Below are 26,801 nucleotides of genomic sequence, written 5' to 3'. Positions count from 1 at the left end.
TCTGGAGTTTGCATTGGTGATTAGGGTAAAGAAAGGGTAATGACAATCATCCAGCGTTGCTTTACCCGCAATCTTTTTAGCAGCATTGTGTGAAAAAGGTAGTAATGCTGTGTTAAGTTACTCACTCAGGTTATTCATATGTCATCCTACATGTACCGTGTTTTCCAGAGAAGCCTGATTTTTGATAGCTTGTTGAGCTTTGCATGTTTTCCGTGGATAGCAGTGGTTCTTCGGAGCTCTAACCATAGAATAGGAACAGGTCGCTGTCCAAGTGCTGAACTCGTCTATAGCAACAAATAACCAGAAATCAGCTTCTTGTAGAGGTTACGTATTCCGCATATAACTTTACTGTATAATTTATAGATCTGGGGTGGCTTTCACTTTGTCTGTTACTAATTAATTTGACTATGTACGTGGTTATATTTCCCAACCCTAAATACACTACATGGGCAAAAGTATGGGATCACCTGACCATTATACCAACAGGGACTTTTATGACATTGCATTCTAAATACATTCTAAAGACATTAATATGTTGTTGGTCCCCCTTTGCAGCTATAACAGCTTCCACTCTTGGTTGGTGTAATGGTCATAGTTGCAAATGTAATAATAATAAAAAAAAAAACATGAACTGCTTACAGTAGTATAATTTACAGGAATTTGAACAGAAAGGCAGACAATGGAGGTCTTCGATTTATTGCATTAGAAGGCAATGCAAACATTCCCTTTATCTTGTGTTACAACCATCTTGCGTTTGCATCATAGCAGTACACCTGTAAACCATAGATAGTTTGATCTACTATGTAGTTAGCATAGTCTCAAAAGGTTTATAACGGAAATAATCGGAATCACAAATGCCGCTTTTTTTGGTATAGGGGTTCCATAGGTATTACATTTGCGTTCCGTGGCTATATACATTTTCACCGCAAATCTAGGATACGTTTGCTGTATTTAAAAGCCTGGCTAAGATAAGCTTTCCTCTTTCTTTATGTAATTCTCTAAAGATACAGCTATAATTATAGAATAAACCTAGGCTGCAATTACTTCAGATTATCACACAGCAAGTACACAGCTCTGAGAAAACATGTTCTCTCTCCTCTAATATGTCACCGCTCAGTCTGTTAGGGCGGTTAACGTAACGCTGAGGTTTAAATGAACTGCTTATCTCAATCTCATCGATAATACACTTATGATTGTGTTGTAGTGTTAAGCATGAACCGGTTATTGTTTAACAGTTTCCTATGATAGCAACGATATGACTTATGTATAACAAATGGATGTCCGCTCCTCTTAGAGGCAAAACTCATATATCCCATAGAGTGGGTTAGCCAAAAGGTAGGTCACTGGTTACCTCCAAAGCGCATGCATATACTATAAATATAGAGCCAACAACTCGTTATTCCCCTGTGTCTTATGGTCCTACTCTACTAGTCGCCAGTAGACGTCAGCCAAGCCTTGTCTTAACATCTAAATAGTGTGCAATGCAGGGTCTCTGATCACCATCGTATTGTAAAGACAATATTTATTAGGGAAATAATTGTTTCTGCAAGGTAATCACACAATTGCGAACGTTTTTGTTTTAGATCTGGACTAAAACCTAATCGTTCCCCACTTAACACGGCCCGTCTGAATTTATTGCACTTCTTTTACTCGTTGTGCCAGGGATCTGATCACTAAAGATACCTCGTTCTGCCCACTCAAATAGTTAATCATCTTGCCCAGCGTTCAGGTTTATTTTTGGTACAAGAACAACCCCCCAAACCCCCCCCCCCGTTCCATTGAAAATGAAAAATCTCCTGGCAGCTCTTTATTGACGGAATAGAAGCAGTAAAAATATCCTGTCTCTATAACAAATTGCAAAGTGAAAACATAAAATAACAGGAACAAAAGAATCAGGTTCTGGCAGCGAGCGCCGAGCAGACGGTAGCGAGCAGAGTTCAGCTGGGTGTTTGTTTTACAGAGATGATTAGCGAGGAGACGGGTTTGTTTTATCCAGATAACGAGCACAGGAATTTTATTTCTTAATTAGAAATTGGAATCAATAACTGCAACTCACCGAGATAACCCTTTCTCCGCGGAAATAGCCAGAAACGTGCAAGGGTGTCTGCTTTTCTGTTTTCACTTATTCCGTCGACTAATGGTTTAATCGGTGCCTTTTAGCATTCCCTGCGAATGAATGAGGCAAAAGTTGACATGATGAAACTATTATCTCTCTTTGAAGGGTATGGGCTTTGAACGGTGCTCGGAATGATGTTTATAATGCTGCATTTCGTTCTAAAGAATACAATTCAGTAGGGCAGGTGGAATAGCACATCTACCTAGTTTTCAATATCAAAGGATCGGATGCATAAATGAATTTATTTAAAATTCTTTTCAGTGCAATCTGTCTTCTTCCCTACCAATTAGCTAATTCCCCTAAATGATACTATTTAACTATGTACAAGCCATATCTTTTTAATGTATATTTTTATGTAGAATTTGGGGAGGGGGTGATCCTGACCGTAAACCTTCCCCCAACAGGTACTAGAACTGTAGTAAGCTCCATGAAATGTCTGGGGAAATAGTGCGCTATGTTACCCAGACCTTCCTTTAAATAGCTCCAGAAACTATTTAATTACTTCTTTTTTCTTTTTTTTTTTATTCCAGGTTTTTAGTAATCACTGTACATCGGGGCGCACAAAGATTTGTTATCTATCCGCGTAACTAATTTCTAAAACTTCACACAACATTCTTCTCGAGTCTGATGCTGTCTAGGAGATAGTCTGTGTGTGGCTGAGTATGTTGTGTGTGTCACTTGGTTGCATTAGTTAATAATGAACATGTTATTACGTTCTTTTATTTCTGTGCAATCCTTTTGCACAAATACTTTTTGAAAGGTCTGAATGTACTTTGGTTACTAATTTGAGGGGGGGAAATGAAATCAATTAAATCACAAAAATAAATTGATGAACCCAGTGCAAAGGGGGGGGGGGTAGTGATAATCAGCTGTACTTTACCTTGCATGTTCTTGCTGTTCCTTACAGTGTGTTTTTCCTTTAAAAGGTGTATGAAAGAGGTTCCAATGTCGACCAGTTTGTGACACGCTTTTTGCTGAAGGAGACGGCCAATCAGATACAGTCTCTGATGAGCTCGGTGGAGAGTGCTGTTGATGCAATAGATGAACAGACCAATCAGACCAGGTGGGTTTCAAATGAAAAGGGTTTAATTAGTTACCCTGAATTTCAGACAGAATGGGTGATACATGTATACACAGGGGACTGCTATGGCTCTGATACAGAATAGAAATGTGTAGAGGTGTGAATGGGACTTGCAGACTTGGTGGTGGATGCACAGCATAGCCTAGCAGTAGAGGTGGTGGTTGATTAAAATAAAATTGATAATAGTGTCACTAGCAGTTAACTATTTGCCAAGAAAGATAAGTGCAGTTGGAATACATGTTGCCATTCCTCCACCGTATGGGCAGGTTGCGCAGGAGGGATACAGTGGCCCAGAGTGGCATTAACCTTTAGAGACTGCCCCAGCATCAATGAGTGTCACAGGCATGCTATCTCTTACAGCATGCAGACCAAAGTTTGATGCTGGGTCATGTCTCCATAGAGATGAGAAATCCTTGGTAACCATGGAAACGCATGAGAAAAACTGCCTAGATAATAAACATGCCACTTCTATTCAAGACCAGTATGGCTCCATTACAGTACCCAAATGTGCACGCTATGCAGGATTCAGATCTCTGTGGCCAACGTGCGCCGATGATGTGTGTGTTAAACTGGCCTTCCTATGTTAATACATGGTCAAGCCCGGACCTAAGGATGCTGTATGTTCCTTGCCGACCATAGGCACAGGGAGAAATAAAAGCACTGGTGAACGCTGTAAGGGCCGTCCCAATGCCTGCAACACACCACAAGACTGCCTACAGCCTGCAGGACCATAGGGGTATAATTAACTGTGTGTGTATGAGATGCGGGAAGACATGGGCAGGAGAAGAAACCAAACAAAGGCTTTTCACATGTAAATTTTACTCAAATTTCAATGAAACAGGGAAAGCGGGGCAAACTCAAATGGTTTGACTAGAGTGAGCTCAAGTGTGGCCACATATGCTTTTTCAAGTAAGGGTATTGAAGGGAGAGTGATCCATACTCTCCGATCAGTCCCCCAATGCTGATCATGGAGTGCTAGTGTGTGGCTGAGTATGTTGTATGTGCCACTTGCTTGCATTAGTTTGAGGGTGGTGTGTGTGTGTGTGTGTGTGTGTGTGTGTATGAAAAGGTAAAGACTGCCAGCCCTGTTGGTTACCTCCAAAATGATGCTGTGTTAATAACTAGGCAAATTTGATACTTTGCAAATTTGTATTGCTTAGTATAATGTTTGCGTTTCAAAGGACTTTGTTTATACTGAGGTTTTAGTATTGTTACTGTTTCATAATAGTGTATCATATGATTCAAAAAGAAAAAAACTAAGGCACCATCTGTTTTATTGAATTATTCACTGGCCTGGCAGTAAAGTGTTTCCTATTTGGCATCTATATTCACAATATGCTCGCCACCTTGGCTGTATTTTACCTGGAAGTCGGTAAAAAACATCCTACGGCCAGTGATATCCCTGCACGTAACTTGTCCAAAAAAGGCTGTTAGGCCAAAATAGTAGTTTTTAGTTGGTGAAATTAAACTAGTTATACATTCGTCATGGTTCTTGGAGGAAGCTACAGATTTTTGTATAAGATGCATAATGTTGCTCTCCCTTTGCAGCTATAACAGCTTCAACTCTTCTGGGAATGCTTTTCACATGTTTTTGGGGAGTTTCTGTGGTAATTTTTGCCCATTTATCCAGTAGAGCGTTTGTGAGGTCAGGCACTGATGTTGGATGAGAAGGCCTGGCTCTCCGTTCTAGTTCATCCCAAAGGTGTTAGATGGGGTTGAGGTAAAGTTCATCCACACCAAACTCATCCAGCCATGTCTTTATGGATCTTGATTTGTGCGCTGGGACATAGTCATGCTGGGATAGAAAAGGGTCTTCCCCAAACTGTTCCTACAAAGATGGAAGCACAACATTGTCCAAAATGTTTTATGTCCCCTTCAGCATTTGGGACAATGCTATGCTTCCAACTTTGTGGGAACTGTTTGGGTTAGACCCTATTCTATTCCAGCATGACTGCGCCCCAGTGTACAAAGCCAGCAACATCAGCGCCTGACCTCACAAATGCTCTACTGAATAAATGGGCAAAAATTCCCACAGAAACAAATCAAAATCATGTGGAAAGCCTTCCCAGAAGAGTGGACGCTGTTATAGCTGCAAAGAGGGGACTGACTACATCTAAATGCATAGAAATTAATAATACGGTCTCTGTTGGTGAAATGGTCAGGTGTCTCACTACATTTGTCCATATAGTCTGTGTATATACCATGAGGATAAAGAGGAAAGGGCCTTGATTTGCTTGCATAATACAAGTCAACAAAAGACAACCATACTGTATGAACAGTGACATATAGGGATGAAGTTGTACACTCTAGTCCAAAAGATACCTTTGTAAATGCACAGAGAACCTATAGCTAGAAACTGGTGCTCAATGCTCAAACATGACATAAGAAAAGTGAGGAAAACCATTAGTGCTGACTACAAAGAATCCCTGTAAAAACACAGATGTGTAACAACCTAGGTTCTGGTTAAACTGTGCAGCCACTTGACATTAAAGATGCTGAATACATAGATCAGAGATTGTAGTATAATGAACACCGAAGAGGAGCTTTCCTCACAAGGTGTTTGACAGTAATGACCATCATCTATTCCAGGCAATGCCACAGTAAGCCTGGCCAGGGCATGATGGATGGCTGGTATGAGAACTCAACGCCTACCTACCCGAGGACCATAACAAAGGACCTGAGGAGGAGTATCAAAAGTAGTGAGTAGATCCCACAGTTCTTTTTATGCACATGGCTGTGAATACACACAAACGTGTGTGTGTCTAACCATAGGGCTATGTTTATTTATGGATTCATCAATTGATGCTAGCGATTATTTGGGGTTCAAAGCATCACGAAGAGGTGTTAATTAACCCAATAGTTTACAGGTGAGTTGTTACTCTTCTGCAAGAGTACACATCTATGCAGCGGGTATAGCAGCCGGTCCCATATTCAGCAATTACCATTAGTTTGCATTCATCCCTAGCTTCTATCAAGGTTCATATAACTATTCTAGTATTTCCAACTCAACTTATTCTGTTAATTTATGTTCCCCAAAATCTCCTTGATAATTTTACATTCAATTATTAATCCCAGTGAATCATTTTATGCTCTATATAGAAATGTTATGGCTATCCTTCTGGGCATAGGTATCCTCTTATTACTATTATTACTCATTACCGTTACTACCCATGCCAAAGACCTGTTAACGCTGTATTTTTATATGCCATGAAAGCCGCTATTTACTGATAACCCCACTGCGTGTTGTATGTGTGTACAGGCTGCTCGGACATTAAGGAGGACGGACTGGAGGCTCAGATTAACCGACTGGCTGAGCTGATCGGGAGACTGGAAAATAAGGTGAATCACGCATCCATAATTTCTGGACCAGGCTGGCCCCTGAGAGCTGAAAAACCTTTTCAATGTGACGTCTGCTTTGTATATCATAAAATGGGTCAGATAAGCGGCATCGCTGGGCCAGGTCCCTGTTGATTTTGTAGGACAGCTGATGTCTGCCCGTCTGGCAGAACTGTGAATTGGGAATCGGTATTATGTTCAAAGATGACATTTTATATTTGATAGGAGTATAAACAAAGGATGGATATGTATATTCTAATTGGTTATTCTTTCTATTCTCCCCTGTATACGTTTTCTTGGGAGGGGGTTGTAGGAGACAATCTAAACAGATACCACTTTACATGTAATAATATAACATCAAGAGAAAAAAACACTTCTATATATATATTTTGTACGGGGATGGAATTTAAATTTACCGCCTGCTCATAGCATCTCTGGCCTGTGTAGTAGGTTTCATCAAGGGCCGCAGAGGGCTGAATGCCATAGGAGCAAGTTGTCGCTTGCCATCTAGTGCCCTCTGTGTCTAATATCCATTTCCATTTTTTCCTCTATTTTTATCAGAACATTTCTATTTTACGCTAGTTTTCCTCTGAATACTTTATCTGACCCGTTATACTGAGATTTAAATAACTGTCCCTCTCCTGTGTCCTCATCCGCCAGTAAATTGGATTGAAACAGACCCTCTTCTGCAGAGAAATCAGCTGCGTGGGGAAATAAAGCCTATTTGCCGAGTTCTGTATTAACCTCCGAGCATTACAGTCAGTGTATCTAGTAGAGAGGATTCAGGGTGGGATTGCCGCTAATTGGAGGGCATTGGCCCAGATACTAATGTTTAATGCATAAGGGTAGAGCTAATGGCTCGGTCTCCCCGACGTTTTTACAAAAGTACCTTTTTTTCGCCCCACAGTCTGCCGCAGCGTCTCATTATGAAGTCCTTTTTGCTAGTTACTCGGCTCTTACTGTCGGGCTCATCCTAATGTCCACTTTATCCGGTTTGCGCATCCTGTAAGAAATAAGCCCAAAATGTATTCAGTCTTTAAACTCCGCGAGCACAGAGTGGTGGATTAACTAATGTACACGGTGCTTTAGTTCAACATCTCTGAGATTCTGCCAGCTGAAATAGGAAATTGTAGAGCTTCCTCTGGGATACTTCTCAAAGTTTTGTAGTTTTCGGTTATTAACTGTAGTTTTTAGGTTTAGTTGTGTTTAGATGTATACACAAAAGCTACTTAGGTTATAGTCCCCTGCAACCAATCTTACAAATGCAAAGTATGTTATATCAGCAAGTTAAATGGTTTATACTGCATGGTCTATTTCTAATAAGTGGTTTGGTCAACTCTAAAAGAACCCTATAGTGTAAAATACCAAAAAATGTTGCCACTTGGAGTTATGCAGAGTGTATATTATCATACAGCACAGTTATGTCTTTCATGGCCTGAATCATCACGTTAATTTTACTTTTGGTTTTTAGACCCTGTCGTTTGATTTGCAGCAGAAACTATCTGACAGTGAAAATACTTCCGCTGCGGTGAGTAGGAAATGATGTACTAGATAACTAAAGTTGGTTAATGCCATTGCACGTTAAAACCTTTAAATTGTGGTGCGGGAAGCTTAGCCCATGACTCCAACGCACCGACAGTAAAAACTAGTACTGTCACTTTAAGGTATGTGGCCACCTGATGATACACCATCAGCCTCAGGCTAAATGTACAGCTGCACACTGCCACCCCAGCGATGTGACAGTAAGTGGGAGGCATATAAGGGGACCAGGTCACTGGAAAGTTCCTTGATGGCCGACATGGACCTGGTGTCTTTCAACTAATACAGTCAACATGAGAAACTTACTGCACTAACCATTCTATCTATTCATAACTTGCAATGGCCCCAGGCGCCATGGTTGCCCACTGGGCATTTTCTAGCAAACGCCAAAAGGTGTTGTACAGCAGGAGCAGAGAACGGCTACATTAGCTTTAATTCACTAGACTGAGGCAAGATTCCATATTTCGCAGACTTACTATTTAGGGATCAGCTGGACATGGATAATGCATAGTGAACGTGATGGTATTGTAAGTTCCGAGAGTGGAAATGTTTCTACATACCTGCAGACCTTAGCGGATAAACCCCCTTCGCGCTCCTGCTAAAGCCACGTGAAGTGTCACAGCTGGTTCAGTTAGTGTCACTACTAGCTTCCAACGTTCTTTCCTGCCTCCCGGCTGCCCGCATTTATCTTCAACTGTCTGGAAATGGTATTAGACATTTTAACATCTTAGTTCTTCTTCGCTCCATTGATTATCTTGACTCTCCTATTTTGGTTCATAAAATAGGCTTGTCAAACCAACTGTGTGTATAATACTTACAGATAGGCTGTAGCATGCACGCTTTCATTATGTACTTTTATAAAATGGTTTTCAAAACTAATTTTCTTCAATCTGTCCCCACCTTTTGTAAATTATACCATTTTGCAATGACATTTTATAGAGCCTACCTCCAAGTATACGTTGTGTATTTTTTTTTATGCTATTATGGAAGGCTCTTATGTGGTGCTACAAATGAACTGTTGGATGGAGATAACAAAGGTACACTATATGGACAAAAATATTGACTTTTATGACATTGCATTCTAAATACATTAATATGCAGTTGGTCCCCCTTTGCAGCTATAACAGCTTCCACTCTTCTGGGAAAGCTTTCTGGGCTCAGGTCAGGGTCTTCCATACCAAACTCATCCAACCATGTCTTTATGGACCTTGCTTTATGTACTGGGGCGCAGTCATGCTAGAATAGAAACAGATCTTCCCCAAACTGTTCCTACAACAGAACGCTGATTGGGACATACCAAGACGTTTTGGACAATGCTCTGCTTTCAGCTTTGTGGGAACAGTTTGGGGAAGGCTCCTTTCTATTCCAGCATGACTGTGCCCCAGTGCATAAAGCAAGGTCCATAAAGACATGGTTGGATGAGTTTGTTGTGGAAGAACCTGACCGGCCGCACAGAGCCCTGACCTCAACCCCATCAAACACCTTTGGGATGAACTGGAACAGAGATTGTGAGCCAGGCCTTCTCATCCAACATCAGTTCCTGACCTCACAAACGCTCTACTGGATGAATGGGCAAAGGTTCCCACAGAAACTCCCCAAAATCTTGTGGAAATCCTTCCCAGAAGAGTGGAAGCTGTTATAGCTGCAAAGGGGGACCAACTACATACTAATGTCTGTGTTTAGAATGCAATGTCATAAGTATTTGTTGGTGTAATAGTTTTTTCCCCCAATACTTTTGTACATATAAGGTCCTTGCTCTCTGTTGAAATTTAATTTGACTAATCATCATGGGGAACACAAGAATGTTTCTGCTTAACGTTTCACTTAACTTTTCAAAGATATAACCAAGTGTGACAATAATATAAAATATATCAATGTTCAACTGCAGAATTTGCTGTTCTGATAACCAAACATAACCAGGACTACAAGATTCACCTTATACACTTTATATTATCTTTGTTGGCCAACCTATCCATTATGCATCAAACTAGCTAACCTGTTACTGTTCAGTCATTACCCATTAAAAAATACCATCTCACGTGACTAAAACATTCGGTAAACTGCACCACCAGGATGTAAATGTTATAACCGATTTCAACACAAGGCGGTAGCTTTCCAGCTCTAATCATTAGGCGATACACATGCATCAGCAGCTTAACCAGGTATATATATAGGCGTAGCATTATACTGTACCAATAAAGCATCTGCTGTCACCTATGGTATTAATTCAGTTATTAACTAATCTCTCTCTCCTCAGTATCTTTTCTTGGTGCGGCAGGAACTGAAGGTTTCCCAGAATGGTTTGGGAGAGTTTTGCAGCTCTCTGAAGCAATACTTGAAGAATGTCTCTGGCCAGAATGAATGCTTCCAGTGAGTAGATAGAAACCCTGAAATGTGGAGTCTGTTCTCTATATGCCACCATGTGTAACAGTAGGTGTTTCTATTGACACTAGTCATAGGGCCACCAGTTGTCCTGCTGCTTTCGTTGAGGTGTAATTGGCCTTAGGTTAAATTACTGGTCACACTCCTAGCTACTCTCGTCCCATTAACAGTTCAGTCCTCTTAAGCTTAAACAGGGGTTCTAGAAAACAATGTTTAGAGCGCCGCAAACAGACAGGGGATTCTCAGTACCTACTCCGTAACGCGGTTAGGCTGGTAGTAATAACATTTAGCAATAATTCCCCAGTGGATGTGGAAGTACCTTTTTCTCTGCCTTCTTTTACTGCTTTAGAGTATCTTCCCCTTTCTAGATGGCTGGGTGTGCACATGGCGGTGTATAACGTATTGCCTATCCCAAACATCTGCTACAATAATGAAAATGTCCTTACATCTCTCGCTTTCATTTATCTTGAGTATAGATTCATTAGTAATAATACTCTACCTTTCCAAAACTGCCTTGAACATTGTATGTCTTTACAAGACCAAGCTGTTAGAATATTTAATCTCACAACACAGCGAACAAATCTTACCTTAATTATGCGTTATGGTGGGGTCAACCATGGTTGGTTTCTTCTAGAAAAACCACCTCATTGAAGACATAAAATGTTTGGTCAAACCTGTAACTTAAGATTTAGTGAACAGCTTCCTTACCTGTAGATGTGTTATTGTGGGTAGATTGGTGCAATGTACCATCCATAGGCTCTCATACACAGGTTGCAGTCTAGTAAAGTGTATTAACGATGAAAGTAACTGATCGCGATATTGACTGCTCAGGTGTTATTTCGTTATTACAGTGTCGCTGCTGTACGGCTACCAGATAGCGTTACCTTCATTGTGTATGAATTTTGGGATAATGAAGAGGAGTGGAAAAGGTGAGTGGTGGACTAGAATACAAACTACTGGATAGCATAGAATAATTGGCAAGAGGCAGCTATAGAATAACACATTATACATTATATAGCTCTCATAAATTGCAACAAAATGTGCAGTGTATCTATCCTCCATCCTACGTTATGAGCCAATGAACCAACTCATCTTACTTGATAAACCAAATGATGGAAGTAAACACATTAATAATAAGTTGGTAAGTAGGGCATTTTGTTGAATTGGAGGTCCACAAATCCAATTGCGAAACATACATACATTGTTTCATTATATCACCGATTTAATGGTTTCCAGACCCTTTGCTTACAAAACTTTTTTGTTTCTGTGCCAATCATTACCTGCTTTCTCCAAAACACACCACTTCTTGTAGCTTTAAAAACCTTCTCACTGTTCTACATCTGTTTGAACATATACTACATGGGAAAAAGTATTGGGACACCTGACCGTCCCTGACTTTGATGGCATCAAATGGCTGTTATAGCTGCAAAGGAGGGACCAACTACATATTAATGTCTATGTATTTAGAATAAAAGTCCCTGTTGGTATAATGGTCAGGTGTCCTAATACTTTTGTCCATATAGTGTAATTTTTTTGTGCGGTAAATGTATATTTAGACGCTAAATACACTTTAAAAATGTAAACACTATAATATCAAAAATGTTGTTGTCAACAAAATAACCTCTGATCTCATTTAATGGGTGCAGTTAGAGTGGTGTTGGATATAGTTGACACCTTTTGACCGTTAAAGTGTTTTTCTCCCCCAGACATTTACAGAGTGAACCATGTAAGATCTTTCGGCATGTGAAAGTGGACGCTTTGGCACAACCAGAATCTATTTCGACTCTGTCCGTTCCAGGTAATGCCTTTATTTTACCTCTGTCTTCATGTAAATCTGTCATCTTAATAAGGGATGTGGCAAACACACGTATTTGGTTTAGAAAGAGAATAAGATTTGTCCTTGTTTTTAGATTCTCAGACAGAACCATAGTCTCTTTTACGCTGCTTTGAAATGGTATATTTTCATGTAAGGCGACAGCGGTGAGAATTTTTTCCTCACTTGCTCTTTGATAAGCTAGCACAATAGGTTTTTTTTATTCTCTTTACACATAAAGTTCAAAAACCTGAGCATAAAAGCCTTCGGTAGAATTTAAATAAAACAGACAGCTGCCACATTTTACAGTAAAAGCGTTTACAAGCCTTATTTTGTAATGTGAACATTTTCTTACCTCCATACTGGTATCCAGCAGAAAGCTATTCACATGCAATATTTGCTATCGGCCATTGCAGTAGATGACAGAAAATGATTCTGATTTATTCTACCACAAAACAAGACATTGGTTCAACTTTGCCAGGTCTCGATCTCGAGGATACTTGACTATGACCTAGCAATAGCCCTTTTAGTTTAGAATAAAATTACTCGATGCTCATGTTTGAGGAAATGGTTATGGATAACTTGTGAGCACAGAAGTTACTGAAGTACATGTTTTATAATTATAAAATGATAAACTCACATACGCTGTACTCTTCTGATTCTATTCCAGCGGCCTGGTGCACCCTGAGCGCAGATTGACTGGGTTTCTTCGTGATGACAGCCCAGAGCTGGCCGTTGTATCTGTGACCTTGTGTCTCCATCCAACTGGGAGTCCTTGTAACTTATGGACGAGATGCTTTGTACCAAGTGCTGTCTTTTAAATCCACTTAGTGGAGAATGTATTTGCTTCTAAAAGGGATACGCCTTATACCCCATTCTTTTCCATGCTTTAATGCCTCAACGACATGGCATTCAGTGATTGAATGGTAGCCTGAGAAAGTGAAGGGCAAAATCTGCCAACACCAAGGTAACCCTAAACATTTCCCCCAAGAGAACAGTCTGACATGCTAAGTCTTTTTTAATCAGACTGTTCCCACATCATGCAATTTGTTCATAAATTCCAATTTTAAGCATCTGTAGAATTAAACAAATACATAATGCAGTTTAAGAATCTAATGCCTAGAATATCTTTAAAGAACAAATCTGGCTTTATCCTTTTCTCTGCGGCTGAAATGGTCAGTAAGAACTAACTGTACCTCAATGTTACCCTTACTGACCCTCTACGGTATGCATTGACTTGCACTTGAGACGTCTTGATGTTCTAGACCCCCCCCCCTTTATTCCTCAGGTCACAAAGTCCACCTTCCGATAAGAGGTCTGCCCCCCTTGGTTTGTTCTGTTTCTCTCTTAATGATGCATGGTTTAGAGTAGACGTAAAGTGCTCAAGGAGCCTTTGTAGCAGCTCCTGTTTTATTCAGTAAATTTGTTATTAACCAATAAGACGGAGATATGCAGAAACTTATTGGAATGTTTTTTCTCTCATTGTAATGTTTGATATATAAACAGAGTGGTCTGGTTTTTAATGCTAACTGCAAATCAGAATGCTAGGAAATGCTATTTTAAATGAATTATTTATTATGATATGTACAGCTGATAATATACCTAATAAAACTCTTAAAGCATTTTGTGTATTTTCCATGAAAACATTGGTGCGTCTCTCCTGGTTAACTACATTTAAAAGGTGTCCCACCTGTCTGTGATACAAGAACTGACCAGGTACTACAGGCATGGAATACGTTGAAGTTGTCCCTGCTTCTAAATGTTACATTATACGAGAATGTTTTGGCTATTTTACACTAGTGGTATTTAATGCCAATACAATACTGCAAGTTGTACAAGTTCAACGACATAAGCAATGTGTTATTACCTTAGTGGCCAGAAGCCTGTTACATTCTCGATCTTATGCCCCTCCAATCGTGGTACGTGAGCAATTACCTACCGTACAGGTTTATCCGCTTAAGCAGGAGGGCCGCACCTTTACGTTACATAGCTATGCCACTAAAACCAAGCCTCAGAGCTCTTGGTACAACTTTGGATCGTACCCAGGTAGAAACAAAAACGCAAATATTTAGAAATGAAACTGGTAGGGATTCTGGAAATAAACGTATTTATTGGTAAACTGTTAACATTTAAATAAAAATAATAAGATACATATTAAAACTTGCCACTTCTACTCCTGACCGCAGCGGTTGTGTAGCCATAAAGTTCTCAGAATTTGTCCAGAAACTCTAAGACAGCGATGGTTGTACTCTGACCAAAAATAAAGGCTCCGCAAAGGATGGAAATAATTCCCCAGGTAATAAGAATGTTCCTGAAGAGGCAACAATGTGTAATGTTAAAAATGTCCTCCTTGCGGGAGCACTCACAGGTACATTTACTACACACGGAAGAATGGTTTAGGTCAGCTATATTACTACCGATGTCAAAAGAAAAGTAAGTTGATAGAACTCAATGAATTCATTATTTTTATCTACCCATCTTGTCTGAATTAAAACAGGATTGGGTAAAAACTGTAGGTGGTTGTAAAGGGCAATAATGGGGCAAACAAGGTTGGAGATGTTCTACTACTCAACCATTCAAAGTATGACCAGTTCATATAAAATACTGGTCAATCCTGAAGGCAATTCTCAACATCATGCAAAGTTATATCCCTTCTCTTCCATTTGGTAAATAATTTCTCAATCCAAAGAAATAAACACACACTCACTTTTTCCTTGGGCTCATTGGTTCTACTTCCACAGCACAAATCAGGCAGATACCTGCAAGATATAAACCAAATTGGTATTGTCCTCCAAGTCTGAAGGAAACTCACTAACATGAAACAAGGAGATATGCTGGTGAGACATCAAACACTAAGAGTGAACCTACACTTCTGGGCAGTAGCCTGTGGGTATTAAAGCCACAAATTTTACTTCAGAACGCAGAAGTGATCAACACAGAGGAATCAATACACCCACCTACCTTTACACAGCGGCTGCATGCAAAGGAGATACACAAAGAAAGTACATATCATGTGTGTCACACGCACATAATGCACAAGACCTACAGTAGATATGAAAAGCAGTGATCTGCGTACTCTAAATGGTCTGTGCACAGCAAAACATTGACTGGGACTATATGCCAATGAACCTGCATGCAGCAGTCATCAGGTGTAGAGTGGGTCCAGAGTAATGGAAGAGTAAAAACTTGGCAACCTTAAGATAAGAATCTTAAGATAATATCTGTTTTAACAATATTATAGATTGACATCCCTATTCAAATCCATAAATAACGATAATTATAATTTAGTGAGATGTGCATGTTCGTGTCCCTCTCCTAAATGTGCATACACATACAAAACAGAGCTAGGTGCCCAAGCAACAACTAAAATGTACCTGGGAAGATGAAGATGAAGAAGGCGCTTATTCCCCCGATGACAGAAATCACCTTGCTAATGTCAGGAACAAATAGGGAGATGATCAGAGTTATTAGGATCCAGAGGACTGTAAGGATGACCCGAATTAAACGTTCGTACGTCGTGTAGATGTAGCTGGTCTTATGGTCCAACCAGGCTTCTTGCAGGACAGTCCTTAGAAGAAGAAGAGGTGGTGATAGAGTAAATACAGATGCATGTTAAACGGTACAAGTGTGGAACAAAGAAAGCAGAGCTACCAGAATAGGGTTTAGATTGTACTTTCCAATCTCTCTTGCTTATACTTCTCAGCTATAATTGGTATACGCTGGAATAAATCACATATTGACATCACCCTCTCATTCCATGGAATATACTTGAAAACTAGGCAATATGAAATGTTACATCAGGCATTGCCTAGATGGGCAAAGGAACCGCAACAGTCTTATTTTAACTGCACAAGAATTATATAAAGACTTATATGCTCCAGATCAATACGTATTGTGCATAAACCCATTATAAATTCAGACTACACCACACTGGGATGAGTAGATGTCAAAGGTTTTACCTGCCCAGTAGCAGAATAATCGGGTAGATTGTTATGATAGAGACAGCAAAAAGTAGCCTGGCAATTATAACAACAACGTCATCCCCAGGATAAGACATCAGGATATCACCAGCCACAGCTTCCCCAAATGTGAGGAACCCATACAGACCTGTAAGGAAAACATACAATTGGAAATTTGTAGGAGAGACAGTGGTCCTAAATTTAAAGAGTTGAGCCATTTAAAACTTTTTACAGCCAGCTACAAGACACTTATGGTATATATTTATGGAATATACGAAAGCCATCAAATAGTGTTTTAACTTCTATACTTTGCTTGTTACCAATATCCCATTCTACGGCTGTTCACACTCTTCATCTTCTATCGTTATAGGAGTAAAGTATAGTTACAATTTATTGGGTGAACGTTTAATGAATTCGCCGTCTCAGTTGAGGAAGCCTTACATAGGACTTCCATCTGTGCCCTTCCATCCCAACATTAACTGGAAGCTGAGCTACTTTCACACAAGCATCCAATTCCTAGACACTACCATCTACATTAAGAACAAGTCCATTCAGACTTTACTCTACCAGAAATCAACAGATAGACCAACATACCTGAACCACAACAATTTACCAAAAACTCCATTTACAGTCAAGTCCTCAGATGTAACTACATTTGTTTGGATTCTATGGACCGGGACAAACATCTTCAAAATCTCAGGAAGGAGTTAATCAACCATGGCTACAGTATAAACATCACAGACTCCCAAATACAGAAAGCCATTAATATCACCCGAGATACTAACAACCACAAAAAAGGCTTTGAGTGACATTAGTTGTAACCTACAATCCACAGATAGAAATCCTACGCAAGATCTCGAGGGAACTACAAGGAATTCTACACAACGATGAAAGCCTCCGGACCACTACTTTCATTCAAACAACTATAACTATATGTTTCTCTTGGTTTTCAAAGGCTAACTTAGTACAAACCTTTTAATAATGTCATTATATGCAAACATTTCCATAAAACTAATTTTATTTTAACTTATTTTGGCTGACCATCACCAACGAATACACCTACCTGATTCTAGTATCAACCAATGTGCAAACAAAAGCCAAGAAAGTCCAGGGTGGCACCATCCAATCTGTCCATTCACACAAGAAATAGTATCTATGCTCCCCTGGGGCAGTTATTGAGTTGCTGCCTTCATGGTGAATCTCGTAGAACTCCTAAGTTATATAGATCTATGCCAAGGGAGTACAAATCTATTCTAAACCACTACCAAGGGGCTCACAACAAGAGTCGCCTGCCACCAACATCGATTCACAGTTAGCCATCTACAGCAGTGCTTCATCTAGCAGCTCTCTTACCTGTGAGGGAGTAAATCAGCAGACAGATGAACATGGAGACCACAGACACAATCACCCAGTTTGAGAGACTCTTGTTCCTCATGCTGCTGTAGATAGTGACACATGCTTCATGGCACTAGAAGTAGAATGGGGAGATGACATTTAACCATGTAATAATATACAAAGTTTTGCCTCTGTTGAGAATAACCACAAGTTATGTGACCAGCGCTAGGGTCCATTAATGGCCAAAGTTTCTCCATTGTTATGGTAAAGAACCCCGCAGTTTATAATAATTCCTATAAGGCATTTGGCTACAAAGCAAAACCTGTGAAAGGTGAACCGATGGATGGATAGACTGAGCTTCAACACATATATAGTGGTGTTTCACCTGAAGCTACCCTGCTGTATTCAGGATGTAGTAATCAACAGAAAGTAACCTGTTAGTTATACAGTATACAAAGTTAGCATTTTACATGCGCTGGAAAACATGGCCAATTGGTCATCCTATGAATACCGAGTAATCCTGCTAATTGCTAAATCGCTCTCTACACTACTCCAAGGTAAACCTGCATTTGACAAAATTAATATTTTATGTAATCTCTAAGACAAAACTAAAAGGATGCATTACCACACTTAGCACAACCAAATCAGCCCGTTCATACGGTTAAAGGATTACAGCTGATTCTGCAGCATGACACAAAGCTTACATATTATGATACAATAATTCCTAAAGTGAGCTACTTTTGTTTGTTGACAACCAGAACCCCCCCCCCCACTCATCATTTAGGACAAATTCTACATCAACTCGCGTCAAAGAAATAATCAGGATAATACCTGGAAGCCGAAGCAGATTGTGGGAATGACACTGAACATGGAGGCCAAAGAGGAGGAACTGCAGAAAGAAGACAAACTGTTACGGCATTTGTTTGACTTTGTAACATTGTGCATCTAAACTAGCATTTTTCAGGAGGGGTTCCAAATGCTATATTCTATCAAGATAATCATTTTTTCTACAGTATTAACAACACAGATGCCTGTTAAACATTTCACCGAGGGTACAATCTCTAACTAGTGCTAAGTTCTGCAGGAAGAGGGGTCCTCTTAGGAGATGATCGTGGTCTTTAAAGCACAGTGAAAGTGCATATATATCAATTTTGTGAATAACGGTAATAACATAAGTTTCTTCAGGAGTAAAATAGGGCTATATGTAGTGGAGCTAAATAGCATGTTACATTTTTAGATTTGCAATAATGCTTGCGAATAATATCCTGTCATTTGGCATCGCTTTTTATACATCAAAGTAACTTATTTCAAGGGCCGAAAAGAAATTTAAAAAGGCCGTTTTTTTATTCTGGGTTTATAAAAAAAAACCAAAAACATTTAGTTCTGCAGTTACAATATGGAGCTACGCAGAAACGCCAGAAATAAGGTAAAGTCTCAGCTTACTATGTCAAATAAAGATCTCAACTTTTTAGGTGGAAGCACAAAAGGTTCAGATCTTGTTTTGTCTCTCTATCCACGCTCACAAGCCGTACCCCAATGACAATACCTTGACGGAGACTTGTGTTCGTGGACAACAGGATGATCCATTACATAATATTTCACGACGATCACCACCGTCATGTAACAGGCAGCCAGGGTTCCAAGTATGCTGGGGGGGGGGGGGAAATAGATATTTGTTACAATTAAACAACTTGAAGAAGTGTGGATGTGTGAGCCCAATGGTTTTTTTCTTAAGCATCCCTAAAAAAAAATCTAAAGTTTGGCATCAACTTCATTGTGACAGACGGCTTGCTTTTTAGGATATTACATTAAAGAGACACTTAGCTATAGCTGAGAGCTCCCTTTAAATGCATGTGGTGCCCACCTTGTTAATCCTTTCTGCAGAATCCCCCATATGCCATTTTGACCACCCCCTCTACAGCCACACAGAATCGGTGGCGAGAATCATCGGACGTATGGGGAAGAAAAGAGGTTGCCAAGGACATTAAACTGCCCCTTTAACCGTTGGAGCGGCTTTGGTCAACAGAAATCAGAGAAACTGTATAGTTTCCACGAATGGGTTAATCAGGTCCTTCAAGGTTCCTGTGGCGGTGGTTTGAGTTTGATGACTTACTACCACACTGCATTTAATTAACATAAGCCGTAACAAGGTCAGGAAATAAAACCATTTCATTTGCGTCTGAAGAGACATCACTTCCTAATTAAACATGACAGCGAAGTGCCTTTCAACAAGACAAAATCATTCCGTACAGTAGAAGACGGAGCGGACTGAAAGAGAACGTCCAGAAACAAAGCTTCCTCTGATAACCTATTAAAAACAGACTACGGATGAGGTTTCCTATCGTCTGTTCTCAGAGGAGGCAATACGGTTCTGTTATGGCGTAGATCGGTCTCTTTGCTCTCTTGACATATTCCTATGAAGCAGACAAGGTGCATAGAGACCCCCTTCTTCTGAGTAGAGGAATTTGGTGGCTATTCTGACCAGGCTTTGAGGTTTTTTTTGTTATATTCTACTGCTTTTTGCTCATTTCAGGTTTTTTTTCTCCATTTTATTATTTATAATTATTTTGTTATAGGACAGAAAGCTCCTTTACACTCCAGAGCTTTTCCCTAATGGAGATATATATATACACACACGTACACGCACTTGCCTTTACGTTTAACACTACCCCCAAAATCCACGATGCTCCTACCTATCATCGCAATGACCCTCCACTCCAGCATCCCTTCTCTTTCCATGCACAAAGAATAGCACCCTAAAACGGAGGTCCCCAAGAGGACACAACGTGCCTTTGCAGCAAAAGAGGTACGACAGGTTGCAGGGATAAAAATATCTAAATCATTATAGACTGAGAACAAACTTTAAACCGGAGAACATACATACACGCTTATGCTTAAATACAAACATGGGTAACAAAAATAAACGAAAGCCTAAGGTGTTTAGTACAAATAAAAAATGAGAGGAAAAGGGTATAATCTCTAAATGAGCAGCCCCAGAGACTCTAAAAATATTAACCCACTAACAGCCCATCCTGAAGACTCTACATAGCAAATATGTTACCCTAAAGGGTCTGATACAGGGCCCCATAGAAACCTTGACTTGTCATCATTTAAAGATACACTTTATTGAGTTACCTGCATTCAAGCAGGGATATCACCCATAACATACTAGTAGCAAAGGCACCAACTGGGTCAGCTCTAGACCGAGTGACCCTGAGATTGGAGCAAACCCCCCCAGACCCAGGTATGGGTACACAGGTTTAAATTATATAGTGTTTAGACAATAAGCTATGAGTACATGTGGTTGATCTTCCTTGAGCAGACGCAATCTGGTCAACCTCATCGAGGCTAGGGGGTTTATTCACTAACAGAGTAATGATTTCAGACTTTGCTGACCCTGTAAAGTAAAGAGTTAAAGCAGCAGGACTTCTTCAATGTCATCACAATGACCCACGCACTTCTGCAGAAGCAGCTCTGGGGGGTTTGGTTTTAATAAAGTATAATGAAGTCAGTGAGATGAAACTCATCACCTCATCTGTCAAGTACAGCTTCGGTAAATATTTGGATATGCTTGCATAGCTTCTGTTTTGATAAATTGTTTCAGGCTAAGTTACAGGTTGTTTTAGGTTATTAGTGATGGGGCTTATATGGCAGACGATGCACTAGTGGGACTGCGAGGGTGGAGACTGGCACCCAATGATAGGCGAGTCTAGTGGGTAACCAAACACGGTAGTTAGTCTAAACAATAAATACATCTAGAATACATGGACCTCTCGCTGGGAGATGATCAATATGGTTAGGAACTCTAGGAGGGTGATCTTTGCTTGTAATTTCAGCTTGGTCTCTGCTCAGCATGTTTTTGCTTCGGAGTTAAGAGACCAAGGTAAGGATAACATAGCAGACGTAATATTGCAAACTTATCAGACACTGCCGAGTTTCTGGGGACTTCCACAGGGATTACAGTCTATGAAAACAATGACAGCGTAGATTCCCTACAGAAGCCTTATTAATGACCTCAACAGATACCAACTTTTCATGTTCTCCCCTCCATCCACATTACCTTGTATATTTCTGAAAACCGATCTCCTTGGGTATGGAAAGAGGGAGGATGACCACCAGGCAGAGGAGGGTCATGATGAAGCGCTGGTCCATGTACCATGGTTGAGGCATGTTGCTCATTACATGAATGGTCTCATTCACGTTCCCAGACTCACATACTGCCAAGAATTTTGGGGGGAAAAAAGACGATAAGCCCAAACTTAAATCTGTCTATAAGAACAGATATAACTATCATCTTACAGTAAATGTTTGTTTTTTTTAAATTAACAAAAATATTTTTGTAGATAATGTGGATAAATCACACTCTCTCTCTTGATAGAAAGCGATCAGTCTGCTTTACACAAACTAGTTAAAAAAAGTAACATCGAAGATTTGATTTTTTGAGATATATAGAAGCAGGTAAAGCTAAATTACATAAAAGCATAACATTTGACAACAGTTAAGACCCTTTCTGCTTGTCTAGTCTGGCCATTTTTCTTGATGTAGAGATGAGGCGTGAAGACCAGGGATTGATTAAAGTCCGCCACCTCTATAAAACTTCCTTACTTTACATCTAAACCTCAGACCTTCCAGTTTTCAACTATTGCCTATCGTTTGAATATTTCTCCTCTGAAACGAGGCAAGCATTTTTAAATAATAACTATGAAATTTCCATTATAAAAACAACATTATAAGTGACAATTATTTGGCATCTTTTACGTTAAATCAAAACTAATTTTGAAGATAATTTCATGCAGAAAAAACCTAATATGATCATTCTTTAGGCCCTAGCTGTTACGTTACAGTGATAACAACCGTCTGTAATCTTATTTAATTTAAATATCCCACCTTCCAAAAGCTTCAAGGCAAATCTAATAGACCGCTTTATTTATTAACATTTTAACAAGGGGTAGGACTGTAAACCAAAATATTTTTTTTTTTTTTTTTTAGGTATCTCACGTTTCTCCAACTGGTCCTCCACCACTCGCAGAAACGCCACAGAGATCATGAAAACGTTAAGTATGAAGCACATTCCGCAGAGCTTTCCGATGGCCGGGCCACACACGGCTCTTACCACCCCCTGGTAGGTGGTCTGGTTGGTCAAAGACGAGACGTATCCCAAAATCACCAGGCCGCTGATCAGGAAGATGAGGGAACACTGACAAGAAAGGAGAGATGGAGGAAACCATGAACATCAACAAACAATGCGACGAATGTGGATGAATGATCGGTACACGTGGAAGATTTATCTGATTTTAATACCCTGAAAATACATTTAAAAAATAAAAAAATGATCCTGACAATGAGAAGAAAAAAAAAACTAAGATGAGGTCCTATTAACATTGCCATCAGCTGAATGTGAAAATGGTTTGTACGGGGATTTGATCATTCTTCAAACCCTGCACCTGGTTCACAATCTGAGTCATCTACAGCGCATTCATCAGTTTTCAAAAAAACATTTGTATTTCCGATCTCTGGAGAAAACGCGGCTATGAATGCAAAGCTTTGGAAAATCGTGATTGAGATGGAATTGGGAACGCGTGCGGCAGCTAGAGAGACTCATGCGTTCTGCGATGGGCATCTGGCGGCAAAAAACAATAGGACGACTCCGGGACAGTGAAGCCATAAAAATACAATCGGCACAGATAAACGTTAACACCTTTTCCAAGGAGTCGTCACCAAACGTTAACGAATGTCAGAAAGTTAGACAAGCGGGGTTCTTTATAAAATATTTACAAAGCCTTTTCCGGGTTTCCTTAGATGAGAATAACTGAGTTTGTGCTAAAAGCATTCATTATCGTTTCATTTGGCTAACCTGTGGTCACCTTAACAATTCCTTAAAAAAAGTACTAATACGAGTTAAGGGATAACTAATCATTACTGATAATTAAGTAAAAAAGGTTTGTTTTACAGCGATTTAGGTCAGTTGATACCTTAACCCGTGTTAAGAAATTGTTACCCATTGTGCAGCGCTGTGGAATATGATGGTGCTATATAAAAATATAATAATAATTGTATGAACATGTGGCATTTAGATTACTTTAATAATCTCTATCTAACCAACTGCTTAAAGTTGAAATGACTAAATTTCTGCCCAGTTTCCAGCACATCTCATGGACTAAATACAAACATAGATTTTTCATTTCGCATAAGACTACATATCTATAATTTAAAACGAGGACACCTACACATCGCAGGATAACCTGCGCAGTCACCATTTAAAGGAGATATTAGGCGTTTCAGCGATAACACATGGACAGGTGTATAAATGCCAACTTACCATCTCCACCGTGACGGCTATATGCGTGCCACCGGCTTTGTTAAATGCCCAAGGAAAGTTCAGGAGCCCAGCTCCCAACGCAGACTTCAGCATGATGAAGACGGCGCCCACAGACGATAAATTAGGGCTCTCGCATTCTGCGCCAGGCTTGGCCAGCAGGCTGATGCTTCCTTTAGCCAACTCCTCCATCGTGGATGCCCTCTCAGCTCCGGCACAGGGAGATCACACGCAGAAGCCAAAACTTCTCTCTGAAGGCACGTTGTACAGAGCCCGGCAGGGCCTTTTTGTTATTGGATGGCAATGTTAACCCCCGTGCTGCTGGCTGGCTCAGCGAAGGAAAAAAAATATTTAAAACTTCCTAAAATTAAAAGTGAAGGCGGAGGGAGGTGGGGGGTTTCAATCCTCCAATCAGGTAGATCCGACTGTCAGCTTCTCGTGCGATGAGTGATCAGTAGGGGACACTAGATTAATTAGCGAGATTCCACAGTACAGGATAAGCCATCTCACAAGTGTGTGCAATATTTTAGGGTTAAACACACACACACTTGCCACGAACATCTCTGCAAACAGACATTTTTTACATGAAGTTTTCTTTTCTAGGAATCTTATAAATGAGCTCACCCCGAGCCTATTTTAACTATTAACTGTATCATAGACTATGATGATTTCATAAAGTAACACGTCAGTGGCGGTATCGGGTCGGACCTTCCATCAGTAATCATCTCCTTACAACACCTGAATCGAGTGTACACGAGAACAGAGCGGACATTTCAGCTACTACGTGATAAAGAGCCGGTGGGAAGGCACGTTTAACTTTACATATGGGTGGGAAGCCATAGCTCGGAGATTATGGGTTCTTATAGCCGATGGCGGTCTACTTGGGCCATACAAACTGTGATTTACATAGGGTTTGCATTCTCCCAACTAATGGCTAATGTATATATAAAAATGGATGCTTATGCGGTTTTGAAAGCGGCCCTATCACCATAGCAACCAATGGAAAGTTCCTGCTGATTGGAGCATTCCATTGGTTGCTCAAGTAATAAGATCACTTTCCAAACTTTGCACCATAATCACATACATATATAATAAAAACATACAGCTCACACATTATAGTACATGGTTGCTACACTAATTGAAACAGTTATCACTTACAATACAGTAATATCCCAGTCCTAATATTAAATCCGTAAATTTAGATTTCTCACATATGCTGATTTTTACTTTTCAATGCGATCACTTAACGCACTAATGCCATGCTCACCAAGGCGGCATTCACACCGAAGCACAAAGTCACAGAAGCAGTCTCGATCATTGTTTGCCCCCCTCTGGATAGAAGTTTTCGTTTTCCTGCAGAAGTCTTATTCCATCTTACCTCCGCCAGGCATTAGAATACATAATACGAGGAGTTACGTATAACAAGGTGCTTCAGGCAAAAAAGTCCAAAGAGGGGTCTTATTGTCATAGCAAACACTTAAATGTCTCAGTCTACGGGGACATTCTATCGGTTGCTATGGGGATAAGACCAGTTTTTAGACTTTGCCAAAAAATCTGTTTTTATACACGAATTGTATATTTTTTAAATGGTGCCCCTTTTATATATTAGACCTGCTTTGAAGTGTTTGCGATACAAATCCAGGAGCAGATTTATTCCTTTGATCTCAGCTTTGCCCCTCCAGGGAAACCTTCTGTAAATGGTTGTACGAGAATGTTTGTTAAGACTACAGCTCTCAGGATGCTGAGCATTGTAGTCCGGGGAATACTGCTGCTCGCTCTGGGTTAACCCATTCCCTTGATAGTAATAGACAGGGGTATCTTTTCTAAAAAGGCAACCTTCTGACCACATTAGAGAGGATAAAGAGACTTAATTCAGCCGCTTTAAGGAATTACAAAGGACTAATTGCTGCTGTCGCCTCGATTACCGTCTCGGCGTGAAGGTGTGGGCAGCCATTTTAAGTGCCCGGCTCCTCATTAGCTCTGCTCAAAGGAATTCCAAAATAATTGGCTTGTACGATTTTAAAATAATTGGCCATTGGGTTGTAAAAATCCTGCCAACAGATAAGTGTGTGAAATCCCGCCGGACCTTTGATTAAAAAAAAAAATCCCAGGATATCAGGCTGATCGTTAGTGGAAACACAAGCAGGCATTTGGCGGGGTATTATATCGGGTATTTGAATGCTCTGGAGCAGTGGGGGACCCTGCAAGTTATCCCCTGGAAGACCAGAGTTGGTTCTTCAAATCTGTTAGGCATCTATTTGATATTACATAGAAATTGGGTTTTTATGCACAATACTTCTAGATATAGAATCCAGTTGTTTGGATCAAGAGGAGACCGGCTGTATTCTCCGTATTCAGCCATCTTCATTGCCTAAATGTAACCAAAGCTTTTAATAACACGAGTAGGTCTATTCACTAAAGTCCAAGCTTTGCGTTACTGCAGAACAAGTTCGCCTCACAAACCGTTGAGTTGATTGCCAAGTCATTCCGTTGAGTTGCAAAGACATTGGTGTTACGGTTTTGTTAAGCTACCAACTTGTAAAACTTACATGGAAGTAATGACTTCCAATACCTTTATCACAACCTTTATCGAGTTAACGCAAACTGTGGTCAAGTCAGCAGTTGCGTTGACGCCGGTGGACAAATATGCGTAGCTTCAGCCAACTTGACACACAACGAAACTTTATCAATAGACCACAGAAAGAAATACGTTTCTCGGGGAGCAAATACTTATCTCCAGCTCTTATGCCCTCTGGTTTGTATTTCTAAATGTGTTGTAAAGTATTTGCTATTATTGAAAAAAAACAAAGTGTTATTTATTTCACACAAGCATGGGAAGAACTAGATGTTCATCTACATTTGCTCATAGGAGGTTTCCTTGTAAACCAGTACTGTCAAGTTACCAAGAACTTCTCAACGTGGAC

General features: G+C 40.1%; 2 protein-coding genes across 2 annotated transcripts in view; one reads left to right on the top strand and one right to left on the bottom strand.

Annotated features, from left to right (window-relative positions):
- The window catches only part of NECAB2 (N-terminal EF-hand calcium binding protein 2), a 39,503-nt gene extending 26,134 nt beyond the window's left edge, over positions 1-13,369 (top strand). Inside the window, exons 6-13 of the mRNA XM_053449485.1 lie at positions 3,043-3,179; positions 5,787-5,896; positions 6,457-6,536; positions 8,005-8,061; positions 10,330-10,442; positions 11,306-11,383; positions 12,161-12,252; positions 12,938-13,369. Coding sequence (XP_053305460.1) covers positions 3,043-3,179; positions 5,787-5,896; positions 6,457-6,536; positions 8,005-8,061; positions 10,330-10,442; positions 11,306-11,383; positions 12,161-12,252; positions 12,938-12,966 — 696 coding nt within the window. The 3' untranslated portion in view covers positions 12,967-13,369. The remainder of the gene's footprint in view (positions 1-3,042; positions 3,180-5,786; positions 5,897-6,456; positions 6,537-8,004; positions 8,062-10,329; positions 10,443-11,305; positions 11,384-12,160; positions 12,253-12,937) is intronic.
- A 988-nt stretch (positions 13,370-14,357) lies between these two features.
- On the bottom strand, positions 14,358-24,187 carry SLC38A8 (solute carrier family 38 member 8). Its single transcript, XM_053449312.1, has 10 exons — positions 23,881-24,187; positions 22,560-22,758; positions 21,622-21,778; positions 19,108-19,209; positions 18,393-18,450; positions 17,580-17,694; positions 16,227-16,374; positions 15,642-15,835; positions 14,975-15,026; positions 14,358-14,578 (listed from the first exon to the last, which is right to left on the bottom strand). The coding sequence occupies exons 1-10, from the start codon at positions 24,067-24,069 to the stop codon at positions 14,476-14,478; spliced, it is 1,317 nt and encodes a 438-aa protein (XP_053305287.1). The 5' UTR covers positions 24,070-24,187; the 3' UTR covers positions 14,358-14,475.
- Between the last annotated feature and the right edge of the window lie 2,614 nt (positions 24,188-26,801).

The sequence above is a fragment of the Spea bombifrons genome, chromosome 10, assembly GCF_027358695.1.
Source record: "Spea bombifrons isolate aSpeBom1 chromosome 10, aSpeBom1.2.pri, whole genome shotgun sequence".
In the NCBI taxonomy this organism is placed as follows: Eukaryota; Metazoa; Chordata; class Amphibia; order Anura; family Pelobatidae; genus Spea; species Spea bombifrons.
Note: the sequence above shows the minus strand (reverse complement) of the source record. Positions and strands in the feature narration are given on the sequence as shown.

Excerpts from the sequence above, each read along its gene's own strand:
- SLC38A8 (XM_053449312.1), bottom strand. The coding sequence starts at position 24,069 with ATGGAGGAGTTGGCTAAAGGAAGCATCAGCCTGCTGGCCAAGCCTGGC. Across the intron at positions 18,451-19,107 it reads GAACACAAGTCTCCGTCAAG|TTCCTCCTCTTTGGCCTCCA; the intron begins GTATTGTCATTG and ends TTCTTTCTGCAG. Across the intron at positions 16,375-17,579 it reads GCTGATTTACTCCCTCACAG|GTCTGTATGGGTTCCTCACA; the intron begins GTAAGAGAGCTG and ends TTTTCCTTACAG.